This window comes from Magnolia sinica, chromosome 18 (assembly GCF_029962835.1).
Source record: "Magnolia sinica isolate HGM2019 chromosome 18, MsV1, whole genome shotgun sequence".
Lineage (NCBI taxonomy): Eukaryota > Viridiplantae > Streptophyta > Magnoliopsida > Magnoliales > Magnoliaceae > Magnolia > Magnolia sinica.
The window spans coordinates 22,645,827-22,669,279 of record NC_080590.1 but is presented as its reverse complement, the minus strand read 5'-3'; the positions used below and the strand labels follow the sequence as shown (position 1 = coordinate 22,669,279).

At 40.9% G+C, this 23,453-nt stretch overlaps 1 protein-coding gene and 1 long non-coding RNA gene across 6 annotated transcripts in view; both read left to right on the top strand.

Annotated features, from left to right (window-relative positions):
- Positions 1-6,607, top strand: part of LOC131234044 (uncharacterized) — a 49,645-nt gene extending 43,038 nt beyond the window's left edge. For all 5 annotated transcript variants that reach the window (XM_058231011.1, XM_058231009.1, XM_058231008.1 and 2 more), the window contains 3 exons: positions 3,175-3,221; positions 3,607-4,317; positions 6,212-6,607. In XM_058231011.1, coding sequence (XP_058086994.1) covers positions 3,175-3,221; positions 3,607-4,317; positions 6,212-6,593 — 1,140 coding nt within the window. In that variant the 3' untranslated portion in view covers positions 6,594-6,607. The remainder of the gene's footprint in view (positions 1-3,174; positions 3,222-3,606; positions 4,318-6,211) is intronic.
- LOC131234045 (uncharacterized) lies at positions 1,132-2,751 on the top strand. The gene is made up of 2 exons (XR_009165470.1): positions 1,132-2,072; positions 2,143-2,751. It is a non-coding gene; the product is annotated as an uncharacterized LOC131234045 (long non-coding RNA).
- Positions 6,608-23,453: the final 16,846 nt, after the last annotated feature.

The following is a 23,453-nucleotide window of genomic DNA, read 5'->3' as shown; positions in this document are numbered from 1 at the left end:
TATTTCCTTCATACAATCATGTAAAAACCAATTAATTACTTTCTCTATATTCATGGAGTTTTTCAAGTTAGGTATGTTATTTCTTTTCTTATCCTTTTCATTTATCACAAATCTCTATGTGACATACCTATTAGTATGGTTTTTAATATAGGCCCACGACCTACTGTTGGGCCCAACATGCTGATTTTAGACGTTATTTATAGATTTGGGGTCTAAATATCAATATTTGTAATTTACTTTTGTTGAAAATATGAGGTTGATTTAAAGATATGATTGAAGATATGGGGAGTTGTGATTGAAGATTTGAAGGATTATTTCCTAGATTTGTTTTTACTATTATTAGGCTTTTAGCATCTTAGGTAGATTATATTGACTTGAAATCAATTATGATTGATTTGATATCAATCTCTTAGTTGGGAGGATTCTCTTTGAAGATTCATTTAGGGTCTATAAAAGGATGGGTAGTGTGGGAAGAAGGCATTCTAAAATTTTGTAAGTGTGAGTTTTTTCTCAAGTATTGTAAGAAGAAGTTTGATATTAATGAAGTTTTTTCATCTCTGCTCAAATATTCTTGTGAGTATACTCTTGTCCATTTTTTTATTTTATTTTTTTTTTGTGATTCAAGTGTCGAGATCTCATTGGCTCGATAATCAGATTGTACCATTTTGGTATTGGAGTGGGTGATTGTTGGGGAACTACCGACTCTACATCATCTCCTAATGGCTTCGAAGCATGGTGTGTCGTAAAGGTTGTTACGTAAAGGTAACAATGGCAACCGTTACACGTTACGAAATCGTAAAGGCTGTAGTGGCTGTTACAACCCTTGTAATGGCCCCATAATGATCCGTTATAAGGCTGATACAAGCTTTTTCAGTTTTTTTTTTTTTAGGGAAGGGGTTTGCTTCTTCCTAGGGAATGGGGAGAGGATTTGGTTCTGGGATGATCTGTGGCTGATCGGGGGGTGTTAAAGCTCATCTTTTTATATAGGGTTGGTTGTGTGGAAGGCAGATTCTAGTGTGGTAGGAAGGATTAGGGAAGGGGTTTGCTTCTTCCTAGGGAATGGGGAGAGGATTTGGTTTTGGGATGATGTGTGGCTGATCGGAGTTCCCAAATCTAGCTCACCTTAGTTGTCTGGTGCTTCTCTTTTTGTGGTGGTGGGGTGGTTTGGTTGCCTACTTTTTGGAGGAATTTGAGAGATGAGAAGATGGAGGAGCTTGTTAGGCTGTTAGATAAGTAATGTGGGGGCATTTTCACACCGGGCTCGAGTGGGGTGGCCTGTGGGATGCAGGAGCACACTCGGGGTGGGCGGCCCGCAGAACCCATGGATTTAGGGCCCGTGTGAGGCGGAACCCATGGATTTGGGGCTCACGAGGAGGGTTCGGCCGACGACCTAATCCATGGATTTAGGGTTTGGGCCATGAGATAAAGGGACTAGTTCGCCATGCTCTATCAGTTCGAGCTTTTAGAGCATGTGGTTAATTGTTCTGCATCAAATTAGTATTAGAGCGATAGGTCTCATGTTTGAGACTCCTCATCGGGGGTGATTAATGCAGGAGCATTTTCACACTAGGCTCGAGTGAGGTGGCCTATGGGATGCAAGGGCACACTCGAGGTGGGCGGCATGCAGAACCCATGAATTTGGGGCCCGTGTGAGGCGGAACCCATGGATTGGGGCCCATGAGGGAGCAGAACTCATGGATTTGTGACTCACGAGGAGGGTTCGACCGAGGACCTAACCCATGGATTTGGGTCTTGGGCTATGAGATAAAAGGATTGATTCGGCATGCTCTATCGGTTCGAGCTTTTAGAGCAAGTGGTTAATTATCCTACATTAATAAGCTCCAAGGATGCTCTCCAATAGGGGGAAGAGGGATTCGATGGCCTAGAAATTCGACAAATCAGGCAGGTTTTTTGTTCGCTCATTTGATAAGGTGCTTCAAAAGATCCCGATGGAAGAGTGGGCGCTTCAAAAGACCCCGATGGAACAATGCCATCATCACACGGTCAAGTCTTGGTTCTATGGTGCTCCTCCTAAGGTTGTGGCTTTTGTGTGGTTAGTGGGGAGGAAGAAGGTGCAACTATTGACAATCTTCAAAAAAGGTTGATGGTGCTTCCCAATGTTTGCATAATGTGAATACGTAGAATCCATTAATCATCTATTCATTTATTACCCCCTTGCTCAGAAAGTGTGGGAAGGGTGCTTCGAAATCTTTAAGATGGTGTGGGTTGCGGGTACAATTTAAGATCTTCTTTGGGCTTGGCAGGGAGGTGGGGTTTGTAAACCAAGATCGAATGGTATGGAGGCTAGCTTTTATGGCAGCTCTTTGGGATTTGATGGCCTGGAAATTCGACAAATCGGGCAGGTTTTTTGTTACTAATGAGGTGCTTCAAAAGACCATGATGGAAGACTGCCATCATCAGACGGCCAAGTCTTGATTCTATTGTGCTCCTCCTAAGGTTGTGGCTTTTTTGTGGCTAGTGGGGAGGAAGAAGGTGCAAACTATTAATAATCTTCAAAATAGGTTGATGGTGCTTCCCAATGTTTGCATAATGTGTATGGAAAACATATAATGCATTAATCACCATTGATTGTCCCTTTGCTCGGAAAGTGTGGATTGTCACGTAGGGAAGATTTGTGGATCACAAACCATGAGTCCCTATTATACCTAGTCAAGTTGTGAGGACACTATACCTATCCTCTGGCCAAGGATCACATAATTCCTCTTATTAAAAAAAAAAAAAAAAAGGAATTTAGATAAGCCCTGGTTGAATTTGCAATCAGCCAGGGTAATGGAGGCTTGATATCGGGTGGGCAGGCTGTCATTGAACTTTTGCCAAGCTACCCTGAGAACTCTTGTTTCAGATGTTGATCAAAACAGGATTCATAAAGCTGACCCCAAATAGCCGGGATAAGGCTACGATGATGATTGACTAACTTTTCATTCAAGTAAGAATCAAACTATAGTCTAACAACAAAGATTTTCTTACATTGCTTTGGAAACTTGAATAATTTCATTCACCAATATTTTGCTGTTAGATTCTCATTTTCACATACCTGATTGTCTCTCGTCCATCGTTTTGGTGATCATTAGCTGTTCCTTCTATTGAACATATGGTTAATTATTGTGAACTTGAGCTCAAAAAAATAATTGTGCGCTTGGTGTTTGTTTCCAGGTTCGCAATTTTGACCCTGAACTTTTGGATCCAATGTATCAGGCCAGGTACACACTTTTTTCAGCTGACATTCCATCAGAACTGATGCGTTGGAGTAGCCCTAGTCTGGCCTACTCTCTACTCTTCATGCTTTTTCTTTTTCTTTTTTTTTTTTAAATTTTTTTTAAACAAGCACACACACCGCCACACACTCACACCGTAGTGGGTTTTCACCACGTATGGGTGCTCGAACCCTTGACCAGGTGTTGAAACTCCTAAGAGTCCACCACTGGAGCAAGAGCAAGGACCCAGTCTACTCTTCATGCTTTTTATCTTCTCAGTTATTTGCTCAAGGACGTGTTGCCCTTAAGGTTCCCTTATTTCTATGCTGCAAAACTTACTCAAAGTGTATCAACCTTGATGCTTCTCCTCCTTTCTATGCAACATGCTCAGGACCCAAAAGGCAGCTGTTGAATTTTTCTGGACTGGTGGACTGCAGCTGGGATCACCATCAGACGAGCACCAAGACTGCAGTATAGAGACTTTTCCTGGTTTATCCCACAGCGACTTATCCTGCTGGGAGTCTAACATTTTGTGGTCTCTAAAGTCATATGACCATGCTGGTGGGCTGCTGGTTCTTTGGGATGTCATCTCAGCACTATTGGTTTTCAAGAAGTCTGCATCGAACTATGTGGAAGCTATACTGTTTAAATGGCTCTCAAGTTGGTTTTTGAGCCATCATCCAGGCCTTGCAACTGAGGAGATTCTGTTTCAAGCCCCAAATTTGTTCCCCAAGATCGATTCCCGCCATCTGCACCTTCTAAACATTATTTGTCGACGTGTAATGCTGTCTGAGATGAAGGTGGATATACTCGACAGCAAACAGCACAAGTTGGGTGGATTAAATGATGACGAACATGCTGGACTGAAGCTATGGATTGAGCTGCTAATTTGCAGTGAAAGAGAATTGCGAGAGAGGCTTGTGGCATTTACTTTTGCTGCTGTTTTAAGCCATGTTTCTTGTACTGGCACAACTCTCCCTAGTGGCACATGTTGGCTCCCAGTTGGAGTTGCACAGATGGAACAGTGGGTCACCAGAAACCATGACCAGCTTCAGGATCAACTTAAATGCCTTGGACCAGAAGTTGGAAAACTTGGCAGGAGGTATTCTCTTACTGTACCACTCGTATTTGGTTTTGATTGCCTTTAATGGGTGGTTTCCTGTTTGTTACATTGGTCTTCCTGTTGTAAGTTCTCGTGCATCAATATTCTCGAGTTTTAGATTTATTTATTTATTTTTTAATCGCTATTGACTATTATGGCCCTTGATGGGTGGAATAGCAGAACATGATTCATGTAGCCGACCCCAATTAGTTTGTAAGGCTTAGATGATGATGATGATTGCTATTATCCAGACTTAAAATTGAAAATTCAAAATTTTGGATGCACCTGATATAGATATGTTTCTATGGAGATAAATGAATAACAGGGAATCAAATCCTGTCGTGGCTCCCCCGGACTTTTACAGTCCTGACTGACATCAAGGCCGTCTTTGGATGTAGAAATGAGATTGAATGCAAAGATGTCAATTTGAAATGAAGAAAGATTAATGATGTTCCTAGTGTTCATAATGAGGAAGCCACCCTCAAATTGCATTTACACATCTTTCAAGTTCAACTCTTAAGGCTGCATTTGGCTCGGGCTGTGATAAAAATAATTTGTGATTTTGAATTTTTTTTGCTTAGCAGAAATTCCAAAAATCAAGATGCATTTTTTATATGAAAGAGGTCTTTCTTTGCAATACAACACAAAAGTGGTTTTTGAAATTCTACCGTGTAGAAATTGCCAAATTGCACCCCTAAAAAAAAAAATTAGAAATTCCAAAATTGCCAATCATTCTCTACTCCTGAAATGGCTATGAACTGACCGCAGCCTAAGTAACTTAATTGCAATTTGGAGCCTGGCATAAATGTGAATGTAAATGAAAGAAGTTAACAATTTTATTATTTCTACTTCATTCGACTAGTAAATGTAATTCAATTGGATAATGTATCCACACACACTGCATCACCAAACTGCAGTGGGCAGCGCATCCAAGTCAACATGGTAGGCTTGGCAGTTGGGGACTAGGGCAACACGGTAAATAGAGCCCACATTATGTAGGCTTCTGTTTTGCCACCTTTCTCACCCCAAAGTGCAAATGCGATGCGATGGTCTTGAGTATATCTCAATTGTCACTTGACGCTAGTGTAGACCTTGGGAAGTTGGATCTTCTAAATGTTTTTTTTATCTTTTTTGGTCCGAAAGGCTGGATTTTCCAAATGTAATCTATGTATGTAAAATGGCATGCTTGCTTCTAATGTAAAGTCTTCTGCCTTCAAGCCCATACCTGCTGTCTTTTCTTTTTCTGCATTAACTTTTCTTCCTAGCTTCATTTTAGAACTTATTTAACCTGTCAACATGTGGATGGAATGTGCTTTTATTTGAGAATGTGCTTAACTTGCAATTGGAGTTGATCTAAAATCAGTTCAAAATACTTCTCCCCAATTCATTTTCTACTCAACTGCAGTTTTTTTTTTTTTTAACTCACCTGTCTTCTTTTGCTATGGCCTACACTCAATGACAACATTGTTGATCTCATAATATCTGCTTTCACCATCATGATTTGCTCATGCTCTTAATCATTGCATGCCTTCTGATTGCATCCATGAGGTAGCTGCTAGTATTTGTGGTAGTTTGCAACAGTGCCAAACATCACTTCTGATTTAATCTGTCAGTGGATGGCTTTATTTTGAACTTTCTGTGCATTTGGGTTGGCATGAAATATGAAACTGAAATGGATGGGTTAATGTTTTACTGCTGTTGTGCCCCAAAAACTGTATTTTGTTTATTTCGCATGCCGCTCGAAGCTAACAAAATATTATTTGGTTGAAAGCATTCTTCTTGCTCTATTCCATTTTTTTATTTTTTTTTTGCTTTTCTTTTTTCTTCCAAACATAACATTTCTGTTAGTGTAAACCATTTTCTAACTTCCTCATTTCTTTTGATTTCTGGACAGGCTCCACTATATCTGTGAATACGTGCTGGAGGAGAAATGTAGCTTTTGTTCTGCTTCTGTCCCTTTTGAATCTCCTGAAGTTGCTTTCTGCAAAGGTGTGGAGTGCAATGACAATGTTGGCCAAAGCCATAAGCAAGCTCGTTGTTCGGTCTCCATGAAGGTTTGCCCTACAACTCCACTGTGGTTTTGTGTATGCTGCCAAAGGTGGGCTTCTAAACTGGCGCCTCGGGCTTTGTTTAGAATGTCCAAATTCCCTTTAGATCTTAGGTCTCTAAATGAGTCTTCTAGCTTACTTGAATACCCAAAACCATTGTGTCCCTTTTGCGGGGTACTACTACAAAGACTACTGCCAGATTTTCTGCTATCTGCATCCCCAGTGTAAATATGAATTGAACTTTTTATTGTTCTTCCATTTATTTAATAATTGTTTGTCACTGCATGGTAGAGACTGTGACGCAGGACAGGCTTTTGGATCATCAATTTGGGTCCAATGGTAGACCCCACAATTGGTGGATAGAAGATCTCTCAAGCCATCTTGTAACATGTTCTTGCTGCTTTCATGAACCAGACCTCCTGCTCGAAAACGAGACCTCCCTCTCTGATATCAATTTGATGCAGAACAATTAACCACTTGCTCTAAAAGCTCGAATTGTTAGAGTATGACGAATTAATCCCTTTATCTCATAGCCCAGGCCCCACATCGCATGGGTTAGGACCTCAGCCGAACCCCCCTCGTGGGCCCCAAATCACATGGGCCGCCTACCCCGAGTATGTCCCCACATCCCACGGGCTACCCCACTCGAGCCCGGTGTGAAATGCCCATTAATCACCCCTGGTGAGAAGTCTCGAACATGAGACCTCCTCCGTGGGCCGCATCCATCCCGAGTGTACCCGTGCATCCCACAAGCAACCCCACTCGAGCCCGGTTTGAAAATGCTCCTGCATTAAATTAAGGGCCCTTTTGGACACAAATCTCCAAAAAGGCGTATACTGTCAAAACGTAGTTTCATCCAAGCAGCAGCTGATCTTGTGCATTTAGATGCACTTCTCATCTCCCACTTGGCAAAGTAGGTGCTAAAATGCCAACTCAACAAAAAATAAAAATAAAATCAATCTGATTGGTTTTTGCCAAAAAAGCACTTTTTCGGAAACCCTACTTTGAGGAAGTGTGTCCGAACGGGTTCTATGGGCCGACTGTTTAGTGGCCTCTTTCAAACGGTCGACTTGGTCTTTCTGTAAGCCTACCTTTTTAACATGAAATCATGAGTTTGCAATTTTTATTTTCAGTGTTCTACATTTATCTGCACATTGCTGTCGTCAGAATCATCCTTACAGTAGAACTTCCAACAGAGGCCTGTACGCAGTAGCATCCAGAACACGAACAGTTTTGATCATAAGATAATCTAAGCATGTGGATCACAATGGTGGATGTGTTCCAGTGATCATATTCGGCAGGCACAACCAATTACGTGAACCCAAAATGTTACAGAGGTAAAAACATGTGCTGAAAGGTTTTACAGTAACGATCAGGTTTCCAGTTTGCATAACAGCAGCTAGAGCTGGCCATCGAGTCGAGTTGGACCGAGTTAGGGCTGACCCAATTCGATCCAGTTTTGAAATAGCTCTGACCCGAACATGAACTGACTCATTATGGAGTCCAGCATGCCTGACCCGATCCGAGTCCGGGTCTGGTCACAAGTACCGAGTACGGTCGAGTTGGCACTGAGTTGAGTCGGGTGCAGCTCACCACTCAAAACCTAGATTCACTTGCCAGAATTGCAGCCTCTCCATCAGCTACACGGCATCTCAGATTTGAAACGTCGGATCTTGGTTTTTTTTTTTTTTTTTTTTCAATATATATGTACAAGTTGAGTTTCAGATCGAGTCGAGTCAGTACCGAGTTGGATTTCGGGTCGAGTCGAGTTACTGGGTGACTTGAACTCGACTTGGTTTGAGTTCTGATTGGACGAAGTCAACTCGATTCAGATAGACTCACTCACTCAGTTCAGATCAAGTCGGACAAATCGAGTTTGCCGAGAGTTGAGTCATCCCGTGCCCAGCTCTAACAGCAGCCCTTGGTTTGGTGTTCCAAGCAGATTATATATGGGCCTCACCTTTTAGATGGTCCTTGCACCCAAGTTCCCCTTGATTGGATAACCATTTAACATGTGCACTTGTTTTTGGTTGAATTGAAGCCATTGTCCTGCCTTCATCCCTAACCATCTAATCATTGGCTATAAAATAAAGGTTTAAAAGCCTTCCAATTGGGAGAAGTTAGTACATGGGGGCCATCATGATGGGTCCTGTAAGCTCAACATTTTAAAATCATTGAACCATGGTCCTCCCTTGCCCCCCATATGACACAAGTAGAAACCTGAACCATATTGTAAAACCTTACAGACCATTGGCGTATGAAAATAAGTATACCTGTTAGATTTCTATCTATTAAATTAATAATGGCATTTAATGGTAAATTCAACATATGTAAGTATCAAATTTTTTTTTTTGGACAACAATATCAGTTGATAATGCCCTTGATACTCCGCAACACCTGTTTTCTGGAGAACCATTCAACAATAACGCTTTGGGCCCACCATGTTGTCTGTGGGACCACTCTATCAATGAGATACGTCGCACGATAGTAGGTCCTGGGGCCAAGAATAGGAGGGATCTACCATTTGGGTGGACCACACCACAGGGAACAATGGGTACGGGATATCATGGCATTCTGTATTTCCACAACTCAGGTGGTTTAAACTTCAGAGGTTACATTGTTTCCAGAGGCTGAAGAAGCAGGTGTTATAGACGATTCTGGTCCATTGATTACAGCAATAACAGTTGATACATCACCCGACGGCTCTGCCAACTTATTAGCAGCTTGGGCCCTGTTACTGGCATAACAAACTGTAGGACCAACCTAATACCCTCTCCTTCCAAGTGGTTTTAAGAGTGGGATGAGTAGGACCAACCTAATACCCTCTCCTTCTCACATAATCTCCTTCCAAGTGGTTTTAAGAGTGGGATGAGTCTAATGCGAATCGTCCAAGTCAACTCAGACTCAGTTGGAACCAATCCTGTTTAATATCACAGGTCACCCTTCACTCGGGTGACGTGGTCGACTCATGACAGAACCAGTCGCTCCTCAGTCCTGAGTTTTTTTTTTTTTTTTATACCATGTACACCAATGTTATATAGGAACTGTACTGTCTCAATAACTCATATTTGGCTTTTTTGAATCTGCCGACAACCAAACCTTTTCAACCTTTGAACCTTCTTCAAGCCTAGGATGTGTGAGTCAAGGTGCCAAATGAGTCCATCGATGAGATTTTTTGGGAGTCAATTACTAGCGCACCTTTGATCCATTGAGACGAGACCTTTCACCCATAAACTTGTATCACTGTGGCCAACTTCATCCCATGAGGCCAATCCGCACCCTCCATTACATTTCATGGCGTGCCATGGAACCATCACACCACTCATTTGAAATATTAAAAAGGGTTGATATAGAGAATCCTTTCCATCCGGCCACCTAACTATAAGCAATAATGATTAATTAATTGGTGAGAACTGATCACCTACATTCGGTCCACCCATTTTTATAAAGTATTTCCCCTTTAAAATATTGGATATTTTCAAAAGAAAATATAAAACCAAAACAGTTGCACCATACAACCTGCTGTAGGTGTTCAGTTATTAAAATAATAATAATACGACAGACAGAACACCTATGGCTGGGAAGCGGACTGCGTCCTGCCCTGCCCGTCTCTAGCCACGAAGGGTTAGTTAATGCACAGATTTTGAGCTAGCTGGGCTCATTTACCCACAGCTCAGGCGACTCCCGACTCAGCTCATTTAAGTATGTCTCTCCATATGGTAGGCCCCGAGGCCAAGAATAAGTGGAGTCCACCGTTTGGGTGGACCGCACCGGGGAACAATGGGAACAAGACACCAACCATGGGCTTATGTGTGGTGCCACCATGGCATGTGTATTTTCACATATACACAATCAGTTTTTAATTGGTTATTCCAGGAACGGCTAGAAATAGAATACAACATTGAGAATACAAAATGTTAATATCCTCATGGTTTTAGAAATAATTTTAAATGGTGTGGACAGCTGAATCTTGGATCGGCCTGATTTTGGTTCTAGAGAGATCATGAGGGGAACATACATTAAGTACGGATGTCTCCCAAGCACCATGGTAGGCCCCTACACATGTTATATTTTAAGCTTAGCTTACAGGGTTTCTATACAGATATTTTTAATAGGTAAATCACAGCAAATGCACCCAAATTTCAGGCCGTGTCCTTCAACTAGTGGCCACCAGATCAAAGGCCTTGATTTAAGTAAGCATATATGGAGGTACGACAGATGTAGAAGGCCCTCACAGCCTCACCTCTAACTTGGTTCACCAGCTAATCTCGCTTTGTATAGAGATTAGGAAAAGGTTGGTGGTCACGTCTTTTATGGCACGGGAAAAGGAAAAGGTTCTTATTAGTGGAAGCAGTGGGGCCCAGCAACTGATGGACGTGATAAAGAAAGGAGCTCACGTGTCCTCGGCTCCGAGTTCCACAACCGTACACTTGTAATAAGCAGAAGAGATCCAAAAAGTTCATTCGTGGCTCCACCATAGACGGCTCCCAAGAAGGTGCCTTGACCGGACGATTTTAATCGTCCAATCGATTTACCTTTTTTCCTGTGAATTTTAGCCACTGCCGATTTCTGTCTTTCGAGGTCCTTTTCTACACCGTTTAAACGGTTGGGTTCTGAACCCGAACTGTCTGATTTTTCTTTCTTCTTTTGTTATTTACCGTTGGATCTGCTGAGTGTACTTTCTATGTCTATCTGATCGGTTTATCCAAGCACCAGATGGAGAGGAATCATGGGATCCTCGTCCCAAGGATTTGCACAGTATGCTCTTCGATTCTGACACGTGGGTCCCAAGGTTTGGTGATCCAAGCCGTTGGACAGTTAGTGGACCATGCTTAAAAATCTCCCTGATCAGAAGATCCTAACCAATCTTGGGAAGTTTTCAGTCATTACAGTTTTGTTTCTTAACCATCCGTTTGCAGGCCCAAATTGAAAGGTTGTGATTGTTACATCCAAAGATTCGGGCATAGTCCACCAAGCGAACGTGATATTCGCTTGCCAGAAATGAGAACTGCAGCATATGCCTATATATATATATATATATATATATAGAAGATTAGGTGACTCGGATCCACTTGTTTGGCTGTAAGTTGAGTTGGGACCTGCCTGCTTCAAGGGTGACTCATGGTATCCCACCTGACCGGTCTGATTGTGTCTGAGTCAACTTGGATGAGACGCATCAAAAATCCGTTCGAGTCTTAAAACCATACATGGACACATATTGGTTGAGTAAGCCAGTATGGTCTCTGGCATGGCTTGTCATAGGGGTTGGACTCGGGTCTAGTGCCCACTATGCACTAGTGTTGGCACTCTATTTGTTTTTTGTCACGTGTAGTTGTTGGGGGCCTTGCACAAAACTTTAGGATATAGCCTCCCGAATCAAACCAGAATTATGGGATAATAAAGTAATGAAATAAATCAAAGCATAAACCACACTACACAAAAGATTTTTACATGGAAAGCCCTCAAAAATGTAAAAATCACGGGACTTCGTTTAGATCAACAATTCACTATGAAGTAAAACATTACAATTTTCTTCACTCACGCAAGAGTGAATAAACAATAAGAGAATAAAAGAAAAAACAGAGAGATCTCACCGATCACAATGACGTGGAAGCGCTGAGATGTCGAGTGCATAGTAGATCACCTCTACGAGTATAACCTTTATTCTACAAGCTTTCTCTCTCTCTCTCTCACACCTTTGATAGCCTTAAACCCTTTAGTAAACCCTTGTAGAGCTTTAGGAAACCCTCTTGCATTATCTCTTGCATGCCATAGAAAAGCCCCAGGGACCCTTATTTATAGTTTAGACAACTCCCTTTCGTACTCCTTGCGAAACTGCCTCAAATTTTCACAGTCCACACAAGATTCGGACTCAAATCTGCGTAAGCTCGACTGGTCATGCAGAGTCCTCGACCAGTTGAGCACACTCGACCAGTCGAGCACATCCCACGACTGGTCGAGCACCTCGAAAATTCAAAACCACAATTCGCTGGAAAACGAGTCGAGCCAGTCCACGACTAGTCGTGCACCAGCCCTCGACCGGTCGAGTGAAGCTTACGACCGGTTGAGCCTGGAGAAAAAACCCCATCAAATCTCCCCCTTTTAGACACAGGAGAAATCCGTCATCTTCAAGCCAGTCCGGTTTCTACAAACCTCAAACTTGCTCTTGAGTAAAGCCCTGGTCATCATGTCTGACCCATTATCATCTGTGTGGACATTCTCAAGCTATAACACCTTCTGTTCAAAAGTATCCCTGATCCAGTGATACTAAATCTCTATGTGCTTCGACTTGGAGTGCTGACTTGGATTCTTGCTCAAGTGTATAGCACTTTAACTATCGCAATAGACCATGTGTTGCTTCTGCTTCAGGCTAAGTTCCTGTAGGAATCTCTTCATCCAAAACATCTCTTTACATGCATTTGTAACTGCAATGTACTCGACCTTTGTCATCGACAATGCTACGACCATCTGTAACTTGCTCTGTCAAGAGACCGCTCCCCCTGCAAACGTGAACATGAACCCCAATGTAGACTTCCTAGAGTCCATATCACCTGCCATAGCTGCATCTATGTAGCCCTCTAACACAGGTTTTTCTTCACCATAGCATAGGCTCAACCTGGATGAGCCTCTTAGATACCGTAGTATCCATTTCACCACTGTCCAATGCTTTTTGCCAGGATTGATAAGATACCAGCTGACAACACCAACCGCATATGCTATGTTTGGGCGTGTACGCACCATAACATACATCAAACTTCCTACAGCTGATGCGTAGGGTATCTTCTACATCTCTTTCACCTCTGCCTTCATCTTGGGACACTTCCTGTTGCTTAATCTAAAGTGATCATCTAGTGAAGTACTGACCGGCTTTGCTGCATTCATATTGAACTGCTCTAAGACTTTCTCAATATACCGCTCTTGTAATAGCTAAAGCTTTCTACTGCTTTTATTTCGGGTTATCTCCATTCCTATGATTTGTTAGGCCTTCTTTCATCGCAAACGACTTACCCAACTCCTATTTTAGTCTGTCGATCTTCTTGATGTCTTTTCCCATGATGAACATGTCATCAACGTATAATAATAGAACTAAGAAATCACCATTTGAGAACTTACGCGTGAACACACAGTGGTCCGACTCCGTTCTGTCATACCCATACTTCAACATAAACGAGTCAAACTTCTTGTACAATTGTCATTGACTTCAAACCCTTCTGGTTGGTGCATGTAGATCTCTTCTTCCAGGTTACCATGAAGAAAGACAGTTTTAACATCTAACTGCTCTATCTCCAGATCCATGCTAGCCGTTAACCCAAGCAACACCCGTATGGATGTCATCTTCACTACTGGTGAAAATATCTCCTCGAAGTTTATACCTTTCCTCTGACCGAACCCTTTCACCACAAGTCTAGCCTTGAACTTCGTCTGTGAATTCTTCTACTCAACCTTCTTTCTGAACACTCACTTGTTGCTCAAAGCTTTCTTGCCCTTAGGCAATTTCCTCATATCATAAGTGTAGTTCTTATGCAAGGATTCCATCTCCTTTTGTATAGCTTTCAATTACTCCCCCTTATGCTCGTCGGTTAGGGCCTCAGAATAATTTTCTATCTCTCCCTCATCAGTCAGTAATGTACTCATGCGGCGAGCACCTTTTGGACGGTTGTCTGTTCCTAGATGACTTCCTCACTCGTGGCTCAACAGGTGGATCAAGTGGGGGCTGCTCCCCCGGTCCATCTTCTATAGGAATTCCCTTTTCCTTTGCACCTTACTGTACTCCTTCGTCATCAGGCACCACGGGAAGAATAACCAGATCTATGTCCTCTAGCTCACTTGAACTAGGTTGGTTCTTTTCTAGCTTGTCATTGTCTTCTATACACTGATCTTCAAAGAATACTACATCTCTACTCCTGACGAGCTTTTTCTAGGTCGGATCTCACAATTTATAACCAAATTTTTTATCACTGTACCCCAAGAACACACACTACTTGATCTTCATATCGGGCTTGGACCTCTCATCCTTTGGTACATGAACAGATGCACTGCACTCCAAGATGACTGTATGATGGATCTTATCCAGTCCACACCTTCTCAGGTACTTCTCCATTCAACGGGGTTGATGGAGACCTGTTTATCAAATACACTGCCGTGTGCATTGCTTCTCCCCAGAATGTCTTGGACAATTTCGCATAGGATAACATGTATCTGATTATCTCAATAATGGTGCGATTCATTCGCTCAGTTACGCTATTATGCTGGGGGTCTTGGGACCGTCTGTTCATGCCGTATACCCAAAGACTTACAATACTCATGAAAGTCGCCAATGTATTCACCACCATTGTCAGTGCGGATGCACTTCAATGATATATCTGTCTCTCTTTCAACTATGACATGAAACAATTTAAACACACTAAAAACCTCGTCCTTGGATTTCAAAGCATAAACCCAAACTCTCCTATATGCATTATCTATAAAAGTGACAAAATACAATGCCCCACCTAAGGTTTTTGTCCTCATAAGACCACAAACATTAGAATAAACCAAATCTAATGCATGCACTTTATTAACATGAGAAGCAGTTTTAACAAATAAAACTCTATGCTGTTTCCCTGATAAACAATTAATATAGGTTTTGAGAGGTATATCTGTCACGTCTAGAAGGAGCCGCTTCCTCGTTAATGCTTAAAACCCATTTTCACTCATGTGGCTTAGACGCCTGTGCCACATGTCAATAGCTGAATCTTCTGCTGCGTTCAACCCACCCTTGCACATATTGACACTTGCCTTGTAAAGGGTGCAATACTTTTTTCCTCTGACTACGATCAACGAACCCTTGATGAGTTTCCAGTGCCCACCAGCAAACCGGCTTTCATAGTCATCATCATTCAACCTTCCATCAACACCAAGTTGAGGCGAAGGTTTGGAATGTGTCTCACATCCCTGAGAACCAATGTGCAGCCCACATCGGTCTTCATACAAATATCACCGACCCGTACGATCTTTGATATGCCAGAATTTCCCATCTTCACGGCCCATAGTCACCTGACTTGTAGCTTGTGAAGAAGTCCCTACGTGGAGTCGCATGAAAAGAAGCTCCCGAGTCTATCACCCAGTCGGTGTCCTGACTCGTAGCTGTGAGATATACATCGTGATCTTCTGAAAGAATAACTACAACGTCGCCATCTGAAGCGACCGCAGTGGAGTCTGATTCATCTTCCTTCTCCTTTCATTTTCCTTTCTTGTCGTTCTTATTCTTATGACATTCGTGCTTACAATGGCCCATCTTGCCACAATTCCAGCATTCAACATCCTTCATAGTACTCGACTTGCCTCTTAATTTATCTCGAGCCTTCCTGCCTTTTCTGTTCTTTCCTCTCTCCCGTTCCTGTCTCACAAGGGCCTCTTGTTGAGTAGACCCCTGAGACTTTCTCCTTGTCTCCTCATTGAAGTGACAGCTAGTTACATGTTGCATGTATACCTTTCCGTCTGGCGCGGAGTTACTTAGAGATACCACCAATGTCTCCCAACTATCAGGTAATGAGCTAAGTAATAGTAAAGCCTGTAATTCATCATCCAAGACCATCTTCATAACGGAAAGCTGGTTTACTATATTGTTGACCTCATTTATGTGCTCGGCCAAAGAACTACCATCTTTAAACTAGAGATCCACAAGTCGTCGTATTAAGAAAATCTTATTACCGGCTGTCTTCCTCTCATACAACCCTTGTAATTTCAGCCATAGGCTAACGGCTGATGTCTCCGTAGACACATGGTGGAATACGGAATCATCCAACCATTGTCTAATAAACTCCACTGTCTTCTGGTCCAATTTCTTCCAATCATCAGCAGACATATCCTTGGATTTTGCTGATATACCTAAAATTAGAGAATATAAGTCATTGCAATAAAGCAAGTCCTCCATCTTAGACTTCCATATGGTCCAATTAGAACCATTGAGGCTGATTATCCTTGATGAGCCACCTTTCATAATTCAAAAAATCGATCCCACTCTGTTCAATGAACCTGACTCTAATATCACTTTGTTGGGGGCCTTGCACAAAACTTTAAGATTTGGCCTCCTAAATCAAACCAGAATTATGGGATAATAAAGCAATGAAATAAATCAAAGCATAAACCACACCACACAAGAGATTTTTACGTGGAAAACCCTCAAAGAGGTAAAAATCACAGGAACTCGTCCAGATCAACAATCTACTATGAAGTAGAACTTTATAACATTCTTCACTCACGCACAAGTGGATAAACAATAAGAGAATAAAAGAAAAAACGGAGAGATCTCACCGATCACGAGGACGTGGAAGCGCTGAGATGTCGAGTGCACAGTAGATCACCTCTACGAGCATAACCTCCCTTCCATAAGCTTCCTCTCTCTCTTTCTCTCTCTTTTACACCTTTGATAGCCCTAAACCTTTTAGTAAACCCTTTCAAAGCTTTAGAAAATTCTCTCGCATTACCTCTTGCATGCCCTAGAAAAGCCCTAGGGACCCCTATTTATAGTTTAGGCAACTCCCTTTCGCACCCCTTGCGAAACCGCCTCAAATTTTCGCAGTCCGCATAAGATCTGGACTTAAATTTGCGTAAGCTCGACTGGTTGTGTAGAGTCCTCGACCAGTCGAGCGGCACCCTCAACCGGTTGAGCATATCCCATGACTGGTCGAGTACCTCAGAAATCCAAAATCACAACTCGCTGGAAAATGAATCGAGTCAGTCAACGACTGGTCGTGCACCAGCCCTCGACCAGTTGAGTGAAGCTCACGACAGGTTGAGCCTGGGGAAAAAACCCCATCAGTAGTGTGTGTGTGTGAGTATACTAGAATCGATATAATGACTTGATTCAAACTGATCAACATTAACGTTAAGTGTCAAAATAAGTATATATGTCTAATATGAATGTATATGATTAAAATTTGAGAAGTTCAATTGCTTACTTAATCACTTGTAGAATTTTGTAATGATCACATGATAAATGAATGGAGGGTTTTCTTCTAAAATTGAATTGCGCTTTGCCTTTCATAAGAAAGAACTTTTTAGTATATTAATACAATTAAACCAAAGAAAAAACTCATAATTGGTCATTAGAAGCAACCGCAAGAATATATCTCTTGAAATAACTGCTTGATATTGGATAAAAGATAAATCCAATGTATGAGCATATATTTGGATTACAACTAAAAACTTTAGTTAAGAATTATTGCTATTGGATTATCGCTTCTCTTAAAATAAATCGAGATAAAAGATGGATTTGTTTTGATTTGATTATGTGTTGCATTATTGCTACACTTTAAAATAAGTTGAGATAAAAGATAAATTTGTTTTTATTTAATTGTATGTTTAATTGATTGTAGATCTCTGTTGCTTTCTTCTTTATTACACTAGTTATGACAGCTAAATCGTTGCCATGTTGGTCTTTTAGATATCATTGTCTCTTAGTGTCCCTTTAATCATTCATTTTCTTTTAACTACGTTCAACATTTTGGACTTCTAAGCAATACTTCTCTATTCGCTTGTTAAATTTTTGGATAGCATGGATATATTTTTTTTATCAACTATATAATGACATGTAATATTGGATTTATGCCAACAATAATTTTCTGAAAAACATTCTATATATGTATTGGATTTATGCCTTACAATGTCACGTGCCAATTTTCTATTTACTTTTTCCAAATGGCCAAAAATAAAGTACAAAGGTAGGATTGATTCCAGAGTTCAGCACGATTGGCTATCAGGCCAATCCTGTTCAAGCTCGAAGGGTGAAGCCAACCAAGCTGCCAGTGAGGCAATAAAGCAAGAAGAGCGCATTCGGTTGCACGTAAAGATGCTTGACATGCCTGCATTCGTAAATCGTGCATGAATACTGCATAAATTCAAAGTAACGCCGATTAGCTGCTGACAGTTGACAGCGTGAGTAGCGAGGCACCGTACTGAAGTGACTTCTTCAAGTTCTGTGAGCCCCGCCATAATGTATATGTTATATCCACACCGTCTATCCATATAGAAAGATCATTAAAAGGACATGAGCCAAAGAATGAGCTAAATTGAAAGCTCAAGTGGACCCCACCACAAAAGGCAGTGAGGATTGAACACCTACCATTAAAAATAAATAAATTTGGTGGCTACAAAAGTTTTCAATCAACCTCATATTTATGTTTTCCCTTAGTCTATGCATGTGTGAACTCATGAACAGGTTTGATCTCAAAAAAACATTATGGTGAGACCTAGGAAGGTTCCAAAGGTTAGCGTTACTGGCCACACTGTTTTTTGTTCTGGTCCACTTGAGCTTTCGATCTACCTCATTCCTTGGATCATGCCTTAAAATGATCTCTACAAATGGATGAAAGGTGTGGATGTAAGGTATACATCATGGTGGGGCCTATAGAACTTAGTGACGTCACCTATCTTGCTAGTCCAACTGTCACTGGCTAATCGGCGTCCAGTAAACCCAAACCGGCTGCATTGGGGATTTCACGGTTGCCAAGTCACTGTTCTAAATTTGGATTTCTTTAGTGTGATTTTTTTATTTTTTCTTTAATACTTGTTTGTTAAAGAAAGACCCTTTGACATTAATTATTTTAAATATCCAATGAATATTCTGTCAAACAATGAAACAAGCATAATTTTTTTAGTTTAGGGGCTGTTTGGTTTTTTACTTCACAGTTGAAAATACACATAAATAGATAGTAATTATTTACTAATGTAATTCCCGTGTATTTTTTATGGAGACTTAATAGCCTACTTTTCTAATAATAAAATTGAGGAGAGGTGCAAATTTTATGTGGGACCCACTGAGATGTATATGGCTTATCCACACCCTCTATGCTTTTTGTCAACTGATTTTAACGAATGAGCCAAGAAATGAGGCAGATCCAAAGCTCAAGTGGACCCCGCCATAGGAAACAGTGGAAGTTGAATGGCCACCGCTAATAACTTCTTAAGGTTCCTAGAAGTTTTGGATTAAGCTTACATTTGTTTTCCCCTTTTCATGTCCCTGCAACCTCATGAACAGGTTAGATGACAAATAAATAATATTGCAGGCCTTGTGAAGAAAAAACCATGCAACAGTGGCGTCGTTTGGCACCTTTTATTACATCTAAAATCCTTCCAACAGTTGCATGTGTAACATGTGTGACACTAGACTATTAATCTAGTGGGCACGTGGCCTGCTAATGACATCCCAAAACAATTAGATTATCTTGAATGATCAATTGCATCACTATAAATACTTTCATATGATGATTTGTGTCGTCCAAACATTATCCATGTAAATCAATGATTAAAAATTGTTGGTTAGTCGCTCGGATATGATCTTGTGCTTGTGGCCCACTTGAGACTTGGAATTTCATCATTTTCAAGCAAAGTACATATTTCAAAAGACTTGTTACAACCATGGTGTCATACATTACATACATACACTAATTAGAGAAATTAAAGTTGATTTAGTAATTAAATTCAAACCCCTATAATTATGTTATACATAGCTATTTTTGGATTAGAGGTGATTCTAAAATCTGGGTGCCAAACACAATGGGAGGAAATCCAAGCTCCCAAATAGGCCCTGAAAATTTTACGACTTTTGTCTCTTGTGATGTGGGCTGCTTGAGGTTTGGATCGACCTTATTTGTGGACTCATGCCCTAAAATGTTAAGGTAAAAAGGATAAACACTGGATGTGTCACATATATCACGATGGGGCACACATATTTAAGTCCACATTTTCTAAATGATAATGAGCCATTTACGAGGTATTTACCATGAAAATGAAAAATTAAACAGCCATACATTTAAACTGAAACTCACTAGACAATCTAATTTGACCTACCAGTATCCTATGTATGTATTCTAGAGTTTTTAGTAAATGCACATGTATCATCTATAACAACGCTTCGCAGCAACAACGTACAGTGATCGCATGCTGGTCTACCATCTAGAATGAGAGTAGTCATGGTTATCTTTACCTATGCAATCACTCTTTTATGTCTAAACTTTTATCTGAGAAGGACATTGAAAGGGATTTTGAATATAAAGAAGATTAAGTAATTTGAACATCTATGCATACTTAGCAATGGACATTTTAAATTTTATTTCCTTCATCTCATGAGTGGTATATATTTACCCACTAGACTAAGGATAGGGACATTTTTACAATAGAAAAAAAAAATCGATGTTACCCTTATATTAATATAACTTATATTTATTTTTGTGTGTACCTCACATCCTTTTCCTCTTTACATTTTTCGCAAATGCCTTCAACATACATTACATGGCCATGTCTCTAATATTTATTAAAAAAGCGGCAAGAGGAGGACTCAGACGAATTCCATTGTAGCACCTAACCCATGAAATTTAAAAACAGAAAACACCTTATCAATGTTGAATTGAGAAAGAAATTCAAATGAATTTGACGTGTTAAAGCCTTTGACCTTATACTTTATAGTCGTGTTTTGAAGTTGGCTCGCTGGAATTTCTTATGAGAATTATCCATGCCTGAAACATATCTTGATGCCTGGAAGTTTGATAGACAAGCCCCATGCTATTAATACATAGCAAGTGGGTTTAGTAAATATTGCACAAGCATGCACAAGTGATGAGGAGAAGCTTTGATAGAAGGAGTTTGTTTATCTTCATCCGGTTGAAAGAGGAAGTTGAAAAGTGGTTAGAGGCTCATAGAATGCCGACTGCAATGGCTACGACTACAAAGAGAGAGCTGCATGTCAAGAATCGCTACGAGCTGGGAGGGTACACTAGAAAAGAAACTACTTCCCGAAGTCCTGTCAGTTTGAGTGCCGCTTTACGTGATTTCCCCCTTGTTGACGTGATACCCCAAATGTCACTCCTTTGGGGTGGCTGATGATTTGAACTGTCCATCTTCTAAGAATTACCATAAAACAACCTATGGTCCAATAATCACCCATCATTAATGATACTGAATTTTGATTTTAGAGTTGAATTTTTGCACAGAGGTCTTCTTTTCATAATTTTCCCAATAGTAATATTTAGGACCATCAGTTCAGCACAAGTCTTATAAAATAGCTTATAAATGATAGATGGTTCTCATCATCAGACCACCTCAGCGCACGTGACAAACGGAATATTGGTCTAAACACGAGGAAGAGAAGATGATCTTAATGAATATCTCAGAACCTCTGTATATCCGAACTGCATAAAGAAGGAGATTATCCTAAAACCTCAACCTAATATTTACAACTTTACAGAGATACACGTATATCTACACGTGACCATTATCTGTACAGTATATATATATATTCAAAAAAATACTTGATTCATATATATCATTCTGAACAGAATCTTACGGAATCGGCTCTTCCCAGGATAAAAAGGACCTGGCGAGAACCAAACGAAACAACAAAAAAACCGGGCCACTCCAATCCCACTATCCACAAAACTCGGAACAAACCAAAACCAAAAAAAAGAAGAAAAACCCTCCCACCAACTGAAAAGAAGGCTGGAAAGCTACTTCCTCTCCTTGATAGAACCTAGCGCTACCTTGTCTAAGACAAGTAGCCCACGTACCTGTTGTGGAAGCTCGGCCCAAGAACTACTACAAAACTGAGATTGAGAGGAGCTCCCCTTACGGGCTAGCGCATCAACCGGAGCGTTTCCTTCCGTGAAAATGTGCTCAAAAACTATCTGCCCTATTTGCCGGAGTTGGTTTGTTCTATCCGTCCAGCCTCCCCATTTCCAACCCAGGCTTAATTAGTTCTCCTTAAACACTTTAACCACCAACTCCGAATCCAATTCTACATATATAAAGGTAGTTATACATATGCTTACCACATTCACGTGATCGTAGAGATTTTCCAGGCATGATCCATACGTGCCAGGACTCAACGGGGCAATGGTCATGATCACAGAACAATGGGCCCCACTTATCATTTCACGGCCTCTGCAGACCCCCACATCTGTTCCAGTATGGCTGTAACGTGGCTAAGGTTGGGACCCTTTTCACGCAATCTCTAGCCGTTGATGAAGTGGCCTGAATCTCTCTGCACAGCTCAGGATATGGGTCGTGACTCTAATTTGCATGATTTCCGTTAACGGCCATGAAGACATCTGTTTTTTAAATCATGTGGCCACAGCGACAGCGTCATCTCTGCCCACCAAAACGGACAAAAACAATACTAATCGCATCATAATGAAAGCAGAAACGTAGTGTATACCGTTCTCACGGTCAATGGCATGCATCATGGCGGATCGATCCAGTCAGTCGCGCTTGACTGTGTAAGGTAACAAGCACCCATTGTTTCTGCACATATGGATGCAGTTTGAAATAATCCAAACCGTTCATCATATTCAAAAAATTATTTCAGTAAGTAGCTACTATCTATCTGATCATTACCATAAATACAAAATGGACAGTGCTGATTAATTGAACACTCTTTTATGTGGACGGTGAAGAGTCATACGCGACGGATGCAAGACTAATACAAGCGTTTACAAAGCATGATGCACATCTCAAAAAAGAAAAACTCTGCTGATCTGCAACGGATAGGAACATCGTTACTCTGTCTTGCATCTAATGCCTAAGTACACGTGGCAGCTAGACAGCGCTTCTACTTCCATGCGGAGAATAGAAACACCCCCAAAACAAAAGATGAATCTATACAATTGAGGTGCATGTACATCCACATACACACAAACAAGCCATGCTTACGTGGGTTACACGTGCAACTCAATTTTAGCTGTTAAGATAGTAAATCTAGTGTACTTTATATATCTAAAAGTAACTGATATCCATTTTTAGCCACTAAAATAGATGATTAAAATTAAAAATATTGGACTGTATAAGTTCAAAGAAGAAATATTCATTAATCAAATATCAGAGTTACTTTATGAAAATTTCTATTTTAATATCTCTTTTTAAAATAATGGCCCACTATTTGAACGGTTTGCGTTGATGGAAATATATGCCACGTGTATATAGTCTGAGTGCTGCGTATTGAGTGGCGAGGATCTACGGAGCTACTGTTTTTTCAAATAGGACACCGGTGAGTCCCGCGTGCCATCCATACGCAGCCACGTATGCAAAGTTCACATGACATGCATGCGCATGTGG